We start from the raw sequence: 15404 nt of genomic DNA on the forward strand, positions 1-15404 counted from the left end.
CTATACATATAGTTTATGAGTCTGGACACACATGGATGTAAACTTCAGCCTGACTGGTTGGCAGAGGCACACAGCTGTGAGGTGGTAATTCTAATTCCTTCATTATCTGTTAGTGTTTCAAAAACACTGAATGAGCTATTACTGCTTATATGTTTCAGTTGTGATTCAACACAAGGGGCAACTGTCTGTTGTGTCATTTCAAGGCAGCGTTGGGGAGTATTGTTTGCAGTTTGCATGTTTAGTGTACTTTAAACCAAAAAAACACCACCAAATATCCAATCATTTTCTTAATTAAAGCTATCTGAATCTGTGGTCTGTATTTGGAATCCAGCTATTGACTTAGTCTTAACACAAAGAAGGATTGAACAGAGTTTAGGAGATAAGGAGAAAGTATAGTCTTAAAAAAAAACAAACAAAAAAAAAAAATGTGGACAGAAAAGTTTTGAGGAGTGTGTCTGCACTGTACATATGAAGAGGTTTCCATGGTAAGGAGATAAATTGCTCTGCTCCTCACTTTATAAATAATTACTTCCTGGATCATTATTTTATAACCATGAGGCAAAATAAAGAGCACTTTGCCTGTACAATGTTAATGCAGGGTTGACAAATCATATGCAATTTGTCAGTGGAACCAGGTGGGCTGAATCGTTCCTGTCTGAGGAGCAGTGATCAGCGTGTTGTATGTGAGGAAATATTTCAAGGGGAAGCAGTCATACCACCAATCACCAATCACTAGATGATGATGACATGAAGGACGAGGACAATACTCCACATCGAGCCACAGCTGAGTTTCATTTGATCATGTCTACTGTATGTTGAAGTCTAGAAACTAGACATCCGAAAACCAAAACATTCATGCTGAATTCATAATTCATAATGAAGGTAGGGGTATATGTGTGCGACTTACAAATGAAATTCCTGTGCAACCACTCTTCATTAGCAATTTATTGTAACTCCACTGGCAATGTACAGCAAGCACAGGAAGCAATGTGACGTTCAAGACAGATGGTGGGTGGCTATAGAAGCATTTTCTCTCACCACCTGCACTCTGGGTCTGAACATCATGGACAGTGTTGACATTTTGACCAATTAACCTCTGTAATTTTATCCCAGTAGTTCCAGTTGCTTAAACTTTGGGATGGTTCAGATGTTCAGAGCTAATCACAGATGTACACATGTAGAGTACAATGGCTTTAATGTCAGAACAGTTATTCCCCATCATTGTGATTCGTTTTCACTGTGAAATTTTGCCACCAGGAAAAGGAAGACTGGCCATCCAGTCTGGTTGGGACCACTTCTAGTTCCTTTCATGTATTTCTCATTGATGAAATGAGTGAATGAAGTTGTGCTTTTTCTCCTCATGTTTTCTTTTGTTCTCCCCTCCAACCTGATGCCAGGTGCTGCTGTAATTCATTGTTTGTGCAAAGCAATACTCAAACTATGTTATTATTCCATATACAATTATCTCAATTTCACCTTAGCCCCTCAGTAAACGTGCTTCTGTCTTCTCTCTTATTTCCAAAGCTGTGTTGATCATTTCTCCACAGAAGTTTTAAACATTCATTATGTCCGGTCTTTTTGGGAGTTGCAATCTGCTCGTCTTTGTGACAGCAGGCCAAACAATAATACCGCTTGGAAATGCTGCGGATGTCAAAAAAAAAAAAAAATTGTCAGTTTCCACTTTAAAACTAGAGTAGGTAAAGTATTTTAGAAGCATTTTTTGTTGTATTTGTGGACATTCTCTTTACATCCCAGCAGCAATTAATTAAACAAGTGCTCTGACAAAACAAACAAACAAACAAAAAAAAATCTACCTGTGGCTCCTGCAGGCCTGTTTAAAACCATCCAATCATTTCATGATGAGCCCAAATGAAATGCCTATCCACATGCACTCTGCCTGTGCACTCATTGCACTTAGCCAGAGGCTAGGCATATATATTGCCAATGCTATAATGAGGTAGTTGCATGAGAATGTCAGAGAAAGTGCAGCTGGAATTTCCCGATACTAGCATGCTACCTTGATAGCTGTGATTACTAACAATAACCATGTAAGTTGTTTATGGCTATTATGGTAATATTAGTCATTTTCTTACATGTGAATGAGAGAATTGGAGGGCTGCTAAAAACAAAGGCGTGGTGCTCAAATGATGAGAAACTGTTAAAATACACTGCAGTAGAAGTCAGTGTGTTATTTACTATTGATGCAGTTCCACCTCCTTTTCTACCCCCTCTAGTAGAAAATAAAAAGTTAAAATTTGGCGGGGAAGCCTTGGTGAGAGCAACAGGTGCGTCAGCGCCAAGCCATGTCTCGGTTAAAAGAAGGCAGTCTACTTATGATCTAAAATAACATCATTCATTAAAAAGGTCTTGTTTAAAAGAGAGCGCACGTTCAGCACTGCCACGTTAATGTTCGTGCTGAACGTGCGCTCATCGTAGTGAAATGGTTGGATGATAGTCTGTGTGCGTGGTCTGAAAACATTCCTCGGTTTGTGTGTTCTGTGTGAGATGATAGTTGTAATGGTGTGGATGGTGCTGTCCGGTAGTTCTGTGGGCAGACTGGGGGTGTGGGGTGTGTGTATGTGTGTGACGTGCAGACAGTCAATCTCGTGGGTTTGATTGTATCGCGGACAGATCAGCTGGTGCTGGTGTGGGGAGATTGGCATGCTGCACACCATACGCCAGGTTAGCGGACAGCATGCGGGCACCTGCTGCGTTAAGGTGGAGATCGTCTCGACCAAAGAGATGCCGTCTCTTCCAAAAGACATCAAAATTGTCGATGAAGCCGACATGGTGAGAATTACAGGCAGAGGAGAGCCAGGTGTTGAGGCTGAGCAGCCTGCTGAAGCTGCCTATCCCTCTGCCACAGGTGGGGGTAGGGCCGGAGGTAAAAACACTCACCTGGGACTGTGCCACGGTGTTGAAAAGGTGGGTGAAGTCCCGCTTTAAAAGTTCGGACTGCTGCCTGGCGATGTCGTTCGCTCCTGCGTGGATGATAATCCTTTTCGCCCACGGATGTGAGGTCAGGATATCCGGAATTTTCCTCGTTATATCCATAACGGTGGCGCCGGGGAAGGACAGGGTGGACACCCCCCACATGCGGACATGCCGCACGATGGAGTCCCCGATGACGAGGGTTGTGGGAGCGTCCGCTCGATCTTCAGGGGGGCAAGCCAGCTCAGCCACCCCGCCACCCACACCAGGACCCCCGCCAGGTGGGGGGAACGTGAGGAGTGCCAGCGCACCGCGTCCTTAACCAGCCGCCTGCGCTGGGAAGAGGATGAGGAGCGGGATGGTGGAGGCGAGCGGCCCCTTGTTGGATATCCACATGATGCAGGACACCCCTCTGCGGGAGGACAGCTAGCCGTGAGTGGAGGAAAGGCTACGGTGTCCGTCAACGGGGGCATGATGGTAGGGGCCGCAGAGACAGGTGCAGTCTCCTGGTGCTGGTCACGGGCAGCCGGCTTCTCGCTCACCGATAAGGCCGCATATTTATTGGAGAGCGGCAGGTTCGGGGGAGAAAGAGCCCCGTCATGGGTCCCACTCGGAGCCCTCTTCCGCCTTCGGACGACCACTTCGGCCCAGGGCTCAGAGAACGTCCAACCAGATTATTGATAAGAAATCTGGCATCTCCTTGATTGGGAGTTGAATCAGCAACTGGCAAAAGAGATCGTTGAGGCATCAATTGGCAAAATGTGCCTTTGTTTTGACAGTTTGAGAATCTGTTTAAGTCCAGCATATTTAAATCTCTCTGTCTGGCCAAACTAATTCCAGAGATAGATGTGAAAATATTTCCCCCGTGGTTCCCCTGCTGCTTCTCTGACCTCCACCTCTCTCAGAGTTGGTGGTGATTGTTGGAACAGTGGACAGATGAACCAAGAAGGTTTTGGTGATTTTTATTTTGTTTCTGTCAAGTTTGAATGAAGTGTGTTTTACAATGATGAAATCGTTGTTTCTGTGGTGACTGGAGTCTGGCGGCTTTGGTGAGAGCGACATAATGGATGATTCTAGTTAAACAAAGAGGATCTTACTGTATAACAGAAAGGTTTATCTCCTTTCCATAATGTTGTCAGAAATAACTGAGTGTTTGTCTTGTGCCCCACCAAGGACCAGGTATATCTCACTGTTCTGACATTGTGTGAAAGCGTGTTAAACATGTCAAAGATCTGACTGGTGAGTCCATTTTGTTTCTGTTTCTGCTTGAAAGAAACAGAAAGAGAGTTTTATCTGAGGTCCTTGGGGAAGAAAATGGAACCAATTCTGATGGAGGACCTGACTCATAGTGGCACTGAATGGTGTTTCTAACAGAGATGAACTGTGTGACATTTCCAGAGTACATTCCAGTTGTAGAGCGCTGTGGGAGTCAGTGAGCCTGAGCCATGCGTGCTGTTGTGGTTTCTGCCATCTTTCTTCTGGTGGCAGTGAGTTACATGCTGCACACTGATGATGGTCAACGTGTTGTTCCTGTAGGCAGCAGCCTCCAAGTTAACAAGGTTATCCTCTCAGAATTCTGCCATCCTGTTTATTGAACCAGCGGAGGATTCACTGATAAATCATGATGTTTGAATTCCCATAATGACACAGCTGATGTTCCTGCTGTGTTTTCCAGCTTGGGGACGCTGGAACAATGAAAGCTCAGCCTGGAGGCCCTTTGTTGTCATTTGATCATCATCAGTGATATTTGCTTCACATGAAGACCTGATCAGATGTGCTGCAGTCAGGCCTGTTTCATGGAAACCATTGCAAGCATGCAAGAAATATTAAGCATTAGAAAAAAAAAAAAAAGACTTAAAAATAGTGCATGCACAACCTTCCTTCCTTCATTCCTTCCTTTGTAATTATTGTCCTCTTTTTTAATCTCTGCCCACAGCGGACTCAAGTTTGTACTGCAGTAAGATAAAAAAACACGTCCATGGTTCTTGTTGTTTTTCTGTTTGTTCAGCTAATATGATTGTTGTAGAGTTATTCAATATCGATCTGTCCTTCTGTACTAGTGTTGTGTCGTTCGCGAACGATTCGTTCAAAAGAATGAATCTTTTAAGAGAACGTACTGAACCGAATCACTTCCTCAAGTGATTCGTTCGTTTCTCAGTCAGTTCAGTTGAACTGTCAGCAGTGCCGGGCGGGCAGCCGGCGAGCCGCTGCAGGCAGGGAGGGAGGGAGGGACCGCGCGCTAGTGTTGTGTCGTTGTCTTCAAGTGTACCTCTGAGAAAACTAACTTTTTTTTAAAACTCTGCTAAATTTGCCACCGCAACAACTCACATACTGTAGGACACAGCATGTAACAAATAGTGTATAAAACCCGCAGTTTGAGAAAATGCGTGACTGTCGGATCATCTCGTTGCGACAATTTGCGAGGGAACGGTGCATATTCAGTGTGAATCCTTCACTGAATGTACTGTGGGGTATACGTTCACTGAGCGGATCACTCACTGAGCCCAATTTGCCGAGTAGACCAGTTAAATAGCATACCATAGGACAGGACACTTAAAACATCATGATTTATAAACGCGTTTTATATTTACAAATGTGTTTGTCAAAGCAACACAGTCACAACACTCTCGTCTCCCGGTCCTGGAAGCTGTGAACTGAACTGAAACCTGAACCGTTCAGCCGTGTATCAGTTCAGGAGTCGCAGGCTCCTCCTGCCAAGCACTGAATGATTCGGTGATTCGGTGAACGAATCTTTCTGGTGAACTGATTCTCGAGATTCAGTACATCTAAAAGAACTGCCGTGTCCATCACTATTCTGTACTAATGCTGTGACATCAATACAAAACACAAAACTTTATGTAGCCCTGTACAAAATTCATATAGGGTACAGTGCATAAAAAATTCAGTTAAATATATTGTGGCAAGCCATGCGAAAGAAGGCGCCTGGAGACAGAGATGTCACATTAATGGCAAATCCTGTGCCTCATACACCGCACGACTCCAGGTAGATGCTGTTTATTCACATTCAACAACAACATAAACACAAACATTAACTGAAGCCTTCACTCTACATGCCAGTCACAGTCATGGTGGCACGATGTAAAACAACCACGATGGTATTCCCCAACACATGACATGGAAATAGTAACCAGAAAACAACATTATAACACATGAACATTTAACAACGTCAGTCAATGAACACTGAACATAACCACTCCCATGAGTCTTTGCACTAACAAATGCGCAAGCTAGCTAAACACCACCAGCATGTCCTCCCATCGCTACAATATGTTGATGTTTTAAAAGTTCATAACTGTAGTTCATAATAAAAACTGTTAAAATATGTGCTGTATAAAAATATAAATATCATATGTGTGGTTTACAAGAATGGACTATTTACAGTTAAAGATAAATAAATATTAAGGTTTTCAAGTTCATCTGTTCATAAATAGCTAAGAAAGGAAGAAGGAGTGTTTATGTGTAAAACCTAACCTGTTACCTGTCATGTGTCAATCATTTTATTACCTGTTTTGCCTTTGGTTGAGGTCAAGCTCACAAGCCAATCACAGTGTGTTTACTGTGTGTAGCCCCCCCTCACTCAATTCTATTTTGTTTATTAAAGGATTATAGCACACACACCTTTAATGCCCTTTTGCATGGGAGATGAATTGGTGAGAGCTACAAAAAAAAAAAATCAATTTGGGATCTTCTGCACTGTAACAGTTAAAAGAAAAATGACCTCCACTAAAGTGCTAAGAGGCCCGGTTAGCTTACTGAATAGCTATACTGTGGTGTGAGCTTAAACTCCCATGCATCAAATTTTAACAACCCATACCTTATACTTTTAACATTACCATCCTATGAATTACATCATTTTGAAACATGAAAGACTGTCACACACAAGAATTTCATGCACAAATAGAACAATGTTTATTTCAAAACCCCAACTAAAATAATAAATGAATTAAAACATATTTAAATAATACCCGGGATTTGTTACTCAGTCTATTGGTACCATAACCGTTGGCGCGCTGTTGGAGCTCATGTGAAAACCTCTGGCAGAGAATTGTCTGTACTCACAGTCCCATGGACACAGTAGAAAGAAGATGTAACAGTCAGTTCAAACTAATTGTCCATTGGTTAGCTGAGTGATGAGGAGAAGCAGCCCTGGTGCCTGATCCGCGTGTGCAGGAGCAGGTTTCTCTGGCAGCGGCAAGTCCTGAGCACCTCTACTGCAGCAGCGTGTGTGGCAGTGTCCGAAGCATACTATCAATAAGATTCAAAACCTCTAATAAACACACTATCGGCAAACCATAAATTTACACTTCTTTACAGTTTCCAGAATCCATACTCACTCAGAAGCTTGAAAAAAAAAGCGTGCTCCCCACAGGCTTTCCGTCTCGCTCTCCCCCAATCCAGCAAGGCCACAGCTAGCTAGCGAACAAAAGTCCACACGTGGCTATGATATACGTGCTAACAAAGCAACATTTCGGACGGTATATTTCTTTCAAACACGGCTAATTCTCTCGTCTCAACAGGCTACATTCACTTAACAAACAACCAGCTCTCTTTTATGACTAAATATAACACTTTCACACAGTTTAAGAAACTTACAAACAGCGCTCGACATCTCTCTCTTCCTCCTGTTTCTGTCTCCTTTCTCGCACTTACGTCTGCAGCGCATTCTGTGTTAGGTCCTGCCCTTCCAAGAATCCGGTAGGTTACCAAAATTATCCCCTATAACATGGTGCCATACTGACTAACCAATGTACAACAGAAACAGGACCTGAAAAGTTCAAGATCTACCCAAACCGTGGGATATTTCAACACTTTTCCAAAAATCACACATTCCTCTTATTTATCCAAAAAAAATTAACCCAAATAAACAGTGACTGAGGCATGTACCAGAATTACAGTTAAATGAAACTGAATTTACATATTTCAAGAAACAATATGTAAACAAAAATTAGCAGGGCATTACACTCTCCCCACACTGAAACTGTCATGTCCTCATGACACGTGTAACAAAATAAATCACATCTCCGGATTTCAATTTTTCACAGCCACAGTACACACATTCTATTCAACCTATCCACTTGTAAAAAGTGTTCTTGTACCTCTTGACAGGAAATAACATTACATCATCATGACATGTGACCTCTATCGGAGTAACCTCATGTGTTCTTACTACCACTGAAGTCGGGTTGCCCAAGGAATCATACGTCAGTCGATGTGGGACCCTTATCTGTCTGTGAGGTCGTACACTCTCCACCAAATCGGTGTCATTGCCTCGAGTGTCAATAGTCTCAGGTTGTGTGGGAGTCTCAATAGTCGTTTGGACTGCTGTTTCTCTTTCAGTCTCAACAGTCTGATCAACAGTACCTTCTAGAGTCCTGTCAGTCTCATCGGTCAACTCCGGTTTCAGAGGTTCCTCAGGTGCTGTAGGCTCCTCAGCCCTCTCCTCTTCCATGTCTGAGTCTCCTGAGACTGTAGGGTGAATATCCAGATCCAGGCCAAAAGGTTCAGAATACCGCTTGTCCTGACATTCTTGATTGGACGATTGCTGTGCGGAAGAATAGCCATACCAGATCCCAATGTCATCCTCTTCTGACTCAGAATCCGCATCAACCCTGCTCCCATCTTGTGGAACTAATGAGCAGGAGGGCTCAGACTTCCCATTTCGCTGTGCTCTAAGGAGTTTACTGGCTCTCCTGGTTTTATCTGCCTGCAACTGCACGTCTTGTCCAATAGGCAGAATGTGATTGCGGTGGAGTACTTTTTCAGGGCCACAACCATCCTCTGGCTTTAGTTTGAATACAGGCAATCCAGGCAGTTGATGTTCCACAATGTATGGAGTGGGTTTCCATCGATCAGCTAGTTTCTGTTTTCCAGTAAGTCCAAGATTTCTGATCAAAACTCTGTCTCCAGAGGCAAGCGGACAGAAGCGAACTCTCTGATCATAGCGTTGCTTGTTTCCTTCTCTTTTCTTGACTGCCATACTCTCAGCCAGCTGATAAGCGGCCTGAAGCTCACGTTTCATGGTTTTGACATACCGCAGGTAAGACTTGGTTGACGTTCCATCACTTGAGACACCAAACGACAAATCTATTGGCAGCCTAGCTTCTCATCCAAACATGAGGAAATATGGCGAGTAGCCAGTTGAGTCATTCAGTGTGCAATTGTATGCATGGACTAAATGGCTGATGTGCTTGCTCCACTTACTTTTGTCATGCGTGTCAAGAGTTCCCAGCATGTTAAGCAGTGTTCTATTGAACCGCTCAGGTTGTGGGTCGCCCTGAGGGTGGTAGGGTGTTGTTCTGGATTTCCTTATGCCTAACATACTCAACAGTTCATGAATGAGTCTACTTTCAAAATCTCTGCCTTGGTCTGAATGAACTCTCTTGGGTAACCCATAGTGAACAAAGTATTGTTCCCAGAGCACCTTTGCAACTGTTGACGCCTTTTGATCTCTAGTGGCAAACGCTTGGGCATAACGTGTGTAGTGGTCTGTAACTACAAGCACGTTGCAGATGTTTCTGGAGTCGGGCTCAAGCAACAGAAAATCCATGCAAACAAGATCCATTGGTCCATCACTTTGCAGATGTGAAAGCTCAGCAGCGATTTTTGGCAATGTCTTTCTTTGGATACATCTTGCACAATTTTTACAGTACGTCTCAATTTGTGTTTTCATCCGAGGCCAATAAAACCTCTCTCTGACTAACCCATAGGTCTTTTCAAACCCCAGGTGGCCAGACTGATCATGCAGGGACTTGAGCACAGTTTCCCTGAACTCTTTTGGAAGCAACAGCTGTTGTCGCAATGGCTTGTTGGGTGGCTTACTGATCCTGTACAGCACAGAGTCTTTAATCTTTAACTTGTCCCACTCTTTGAGCAACAATGCCACATCTGGATGTTTTTCCTTACTAGCAACGCTGACACTCCTTTGACTAACTGCATGCCAAACTTCTCCAATGCAGGGATCTTCCTGCTGGGAATGAGAAATCTGTGCTGTTGTCATCTTGGGTAGAAGCTGAGTGGACAAAGAGGACAAGTTACAGTATGCTTTTGGGATAGCATGTTTAGATGAGCCCATAATGTCAATGGCTCGCGGGGGGTGATGGCGATGGGGATTGACTGTGGTCATATGACAGACAGCTTGAACTGTAGTGGCAGGCATGCATTTCTCCTCCCCATCACTGCTACTATGGGGACGTCTGGATAATGCATCTGCATCAATGTGCTGTCGTCCAGGGCGATACTTCAGACTGAAGTCATATGTTGACAGTTCAGCCAGCCAACGATGCCCTGCTGCATCCAACTTAGCTGTGGTTAGGACATACGTTAATGGATTGTTGTCCGTATGGACTTCAAACTTGGCTCCATAAAGGTAGTCATGCAGCTTACTGGTGACAGTCCACTTTAAGGCCAAAAACTCAAGTTTATGTGTGGGATAGTTATTTTCAGACGGAGTGAGACTTCTGCTCACAAATGCAATCGGGCGCAAGCCATCCCCTTGATCTTGATATAGGACACCTCCTAAACCTTCTCTGCTTGCATCAACGTGCAGTACATAAGGCAGTCCTGGGTCTGCGATTGCCAAGACAGGCGCCTCTGTAAGGCTCCTCTTCAGAGTTTCAAATGCTCTCTCACAGTCTGCATCCCACCTGGAACCAAACGGCTCCGAGGGGTGAAACCACACTTTTGCATCTTCTTCCATTCCTTTGCTTTTGTATGTTTTGCCATTTTTTCCAGTCTTTGTCATCTTTTCTTTTCTTCCAGCTAGAATGCAGCCCTGTAGCAACCGGTTGAGTGGGTGAGAGACTTTGGAAAAATCTTTCACAAACCTTCTGTAATACCCACAGAAGCCAAGGAACGAACGGAGAGCAGTAATATTCTCTGGACGTAACCACGACTTAACGGCTTCAATCTTTGATGGGTCTGTTGCAATGCCATTGCTTGACACTATGTGTCCAAGGTAGGTGACAGAGGGGCAGCAGAACTGACATTTGTCCAATGACAGCTTTAATCCTTCCTCCTTCAGGCGGTCCAGGACTTTAAGCAGGCGCTGTTCATGTTCTTCCAATGTTCTGCCGAAAACAATCAAGTCATCAAGGTATACCAATACCTCCAGGAGGTTCATATCACCTACTGTTCTCTCCATGACACGTTGAAATGTGGCCGGGGCTCCACAGATTCCTTGAGGCATCCGCTCGAATTGATAGAACCCGACTGAACAGATGAAAGCCGTTTTTTCTTTGTCTGCTGCACTCAAAGGGATCTGATAGTAGCCGCTTCTGAGGTCAAGCACACTGAACCACTAGCTACCACTGAGGCAGGACAGAGCATCTTCCACACGGGGAACTGTGTATTGGTCAGGAACTGTTCTTCTGTTTAAGGTCCTGTAGTCCACACACATGCGTATGGTTCCATTTTTCTTGCGAACAACAACAATTGGTGACGCATAAGGGCTCCTGGATTCAGAAATTATTCCAGCCTCCTTGAGGTCATTGATGTGTTTCCTCACATCATCCACATCATTAGGAGGTAAACGTCTGGAGCGTTCTCTGAATGGTTTGTCATCTGTCACTCGAATGGTATGCTCTGTACTCTTTGCACAACCAACATCAAACTCACTGCAGGAGAAAACCTCCTTTCTCTCCATCATCTTTTGACATAACCTTTCCTTCCACTCAGCAGGCACAGGTGAGTCACCAAAGTTAAAGGAGGATGGAGACAACTCAGATATGGACGGCTTAGACTTATCCTTGATAGGAACTTCCTTAACCACATCCACGGGGAACACATGTGCAATGGGCGTACCACACATTTCTCACAGTGACTGTGATGCGACGGCAATGGACAGCTGTGGGCTTTTCAACAACTGGCATGACCAGCAACTCATCAGGGAAAACTCCCTCTGGGCGTTCTATGAGGACGGCCTGAGAAGTGAAACTTCCTGGAAACTTTGAAATGCCGGTGACAGTTGCAACTCCCCCAGGTGGCAAAGTGAAAGGCTTGGCTCTAGTGAACCAGACTGTTCCTCGCTTCATCTCCGCCTCATCATCAGGGGTCTCTTGAAGCTTTTCATAAGCCTCTTTAATGACTGGATGAACAGCGAGACTGTGAAGGAAATTGTCTCCTCTTTGAGTTTTGCAGGACAGATATAATCTCCTTACAATAGAGGTGTTTGTTCCAACCACAATGGAATACTCGCCCTTTATAACCGGATCAGGACACACCAGCACAAGTGTTTGGATGGTCTCTTTTACACCTACTACATCTTCATTGAACTCCAACTTCAAGTTCAGGTAACCATCATAGGGGTACCTTGCTAGAAAAACCAGCATAGACCAGCATAGCAGGTCACCAGCAAAAACCAGCATTTGTTGTGTTTTGATGCTGGGATGCTGGTCTATGCTGGTCTATGCTGGTCACCAGCATAGACCAGCATGGGATGCTGGTTTATGCTGGTTTATGCTGGTCACCAGCATAGACCAGCTGGTGACGAGCATGGGATGGGATATGGCACAGGATGGGATACCAGTATACTAGAACCACATACAATTAGTGAAGGTAATGAAAATAAATTGATATAAATGTTTAATCTCTAGTTAACATTCTTTTAATGATGTAATACAATAATAATAATAACAATAATAATAATAACAATAATAATATAATATATACATAGTAATTATATATATATATATATATATATATACACACACACACACACACACACACACTGGCAAGGGAATGGATGAGATGGAGTTCACAGAGGCTGAGAGCAACATGAACGACCTGGTGTCCGAGTACCAACAGTACCAGGACGCCACCACTGAGGAAGAGGGCGAGTTCGAGGAGGATGGTGACGAGGAGCTGGCCTAGATACTACCCATGACCTTTTCTTCACTCTGCAACAGGCTGGACAACACAGTTGAAATCATCATCACGTTATTGATGATTGTTGTGTATCGAATTCTATTTTGTATTACCAAGGCAACGCAGCCCCTGTACCACCATCCAATCAAAACTGGGAACCAAGTTTTCTTGACCAATGAGCTGTGTGATATGCTCTGACTGATACTTAGTTGGTCCAATTGCGTTTATCGGCCATCTGTAGCTGGATCGTCCCTGCCTTCTCAGGTTAGTCCGTTGCTGGAGTGTAAGAGCGGGAACAACTTTGTCTGTTGTTGTGAAGAAGTTTGAAATATCGACCAAAATGAGGGAAATCGTACACCTGCAGGCAGGCCAGTGTGGAAACCGAATTGGAGCAAAGGTGAGGATAGTTTTTTGAGTGAAGCGAGGTCTTAAGTCGCTGAAAAAGAGCGTGAATGTTTAAATTCGAATTGGGCGGGCAGATAAATTAGCTTACTTAGCATCGCAGCTAATGACAGCCTCGGCGCCCACACCGCCGATGGGTTTGACTCGCAAAAGTATGTCATGCTAGTTAGCCGGCTAATTTAACGGTTCGTTTGTTTTTCTGTGTCTAGTTCTGGGAGGTGATAAGTCACGAACATGGCATCGACCCGTCCGGGACATACCACGGGGACAGCGACCTGCAGCTGGAACAAATCAACGTGTACTACAAAGAGGCAACAGGTTAACTTCACTTGCTAAGCGTTCAGAGCTACCGAGTTCGATTACCGCATTTCTGTGGAAGCCAAGGTAGCTCAATGACACTGGGAAGGCTTGCTAGTACCGCAGCCATCCAGCAGAGGGCCGTTATCCCACTGGAAGCCAGTAGAAATCGGCCCTGCTTCACTCTCCTTCCTAGTTACTGTCGCCCCGTTTCCAAGATACAACTGATCAACAAACCTCCAGCTAAGGAAAACACTTTGCATTAGCTTTAACTTTAATATTAACTTAAATATTTTCACACCTTATAAAAGCGAAACACTTGGCAGTTAATGAGAGGCAGCAGAGGCTCATTATCTCATCATAGTTGTTCAAGATCCAGGATCAGATTAGGAAAGCAAAACCTGGCTGTATGACATGCAGTCTAACTGTTGTAGTAGTACTCGTAATAATGACAATAATGATAATAGTAATTTACAGTTATCGCTGAACAGGTTGCTCAGCGTCAAAACTGTTTACATTTAGTAAAATGATAAATAGTCACCATATCTTAGTTTAGGCCCACAAAATACGTTTTTGCTTTGTTTGTGTAACATTGCAAAAGGTAAAGTGTTTAATGCATGCTAACTAAAAGGAGAATGTGTTTTCACCTCCAGATGGCAAGTATGTCCCTCGTGCAGTGCTGGTGGACTTGGAGCCAGGCACAATGGACTCTGTGAGGTCTGGTCCCTTTGGACAAGTCTTTAGACCGGACAACTTTGTCTTTGGTGAGAATTTATGTGAACATTCATGTGTGTTGTAACTCAGTTGCAAATGGTTTTTCCAGCCTTGGTGTTTAAATGTTGTCTGTTCCGTTTTCACTCTCGTTTTTTCGCTGTTCCTCCTTTGTATTTTGGATATGAATGTTTTCAACGTGTTCTGTTTCCTCACTTGTGTCGGTCACCCCTGAAGCTTGGTTTACGCTTCTGCGTCGCGGCGACGCCGTACCTACGCCGTCGACGCAGACCCCTACGCGGACCCTACGCCGTAGCCTGACCCGCACCTCCAAAAAATCCGACGTGAACGTCGAGGACTGTGATTGGTCCGTTCAGAACGTAATTTTCGGTTCAGTCGGAGCCCTATGGTCGCAGCACAACAACACCGCCATTTTCAAAGTTTCTGTTGTGAGAGCGACAAGAAAAACTGGACCAAGCCGAAGAAAGAATTATCGAGGAGGTACGCAAGTACGACCACCTCTACAACTCCTCTTCGCGGCAGCAAGAGCCCCCCGAAACCATACAAAGACACAGCCACACCCCCCTAGTGGCTTGGCGGTGAATTGCGGAGCAACGCGTTCCCTCGACGCAGAACTACGAATGCTCAGTGACGGCGTAGGGCAGGGGTCACTAACAGGCGGACCGCGGTCCGAGTCCGGACCCGGACACCGTCCTATACGGACCCGGACCTATATCCAGTAAATTATTAAGGGACTTCAAATTTTGACGGGACACTTATATTTTAACCGGCGCAACTTTTCTAGTCTTTACGGCACCGGTTTAGCGGCTCAGGAAACGCACAAACCAATTGCATGCGAGTTAAGCCATCCCACGTGATGCTACCCAGCCAGTCGCATCTCTGCATTGCGGACGATAAACATAGCAACTCTGACTGCAGTCAGATGAGGAGTGAGAAGCGAACGGAGAGACGATAGAAAATTAGAAAGTTAGAAAGAACAACAAAAAGTGTGGAGAGTGGGAAAAGCGGGAAAGAAAGAGAAACTGTATAACTGTTCAGCTGTTATTTTCAAATTCGTTGAGACTGTTAAGATGTGAAAGTTAACAAAGAAAAAGGAATATTCAAGCTGTTGCTTCACTTTTACTTTTTCTAAAATTAAACACTTTCTTTTATAATGCACA

The 15404-nt window shown here is 44.3% G+C and overlaps 1 protein-coding gene across 1 annotated transcript; it reads left to right on the forward strand.

Moving 5' to 3' along the window:
• The first annotated feature begins 13153 nt into the window (after positions 1-13153).
• On the forward strand, positions 13154-14311 carry LOC143331940 (tubulin beta-4B chain-like). The gene is made up of 3 exons (XM_076749109.1): positions 13154-13210; positions 13425-13533; positions 14166-14311. The coding sequence occupies exons 1-3, from the start codon at positions 13154-13156 to the stop codon at positions 14309-14311; spliced, it is 312 nt and encodes a 103-aa protein (XP_076605224.1).
• The last annotated feature ends 1093 nt before the right edge of the window (positions 14312-15404 follow it).

The sequence above is a fragment of the Chaetodon auriga genome, chromosome 14, assembly GCF_051107435.1.
Source record: "Chaetodon auriga isolate fChaAug3 chromosome 14, fChaAug3.hap1, whole genome shotgun sequence".
Taxonomy (NCBI): Eukaryota; Metazoa; Chordata; class Actinopteri; order Chaetodontiformes; family Chaetodontidae; genus Chaetodon; species Chaetodon auriga.

What these genes read in the sequence shown, in the direction of transcription:
- LOC143331940 (XM_076749109.1), top strand. Translation starts at nt 13,154, where the DNA reads ATGAGGGAAATCGTACACCTGCAGGCAGGCCAGTGTGGAAACCGAATT. An exon ending in GAAACCGAATTGGAGCAAAG is followed by an intron (nt 13,211 to 13,424) that starts GTGAGGATAGTT and finishes TTCTGTGTCTAG; the next exon opens with TTCTGGGAGGTGATAAGTCA. An exon ending in GTACTACAAAGAGGCAACAG is followed by an intron (nt 13,534 to 14,165) that starts GTTAACTTCACT and finishes TTTCACCTCCAG; the next exon opens with ATGGCAAGTATGTCCCTCGT.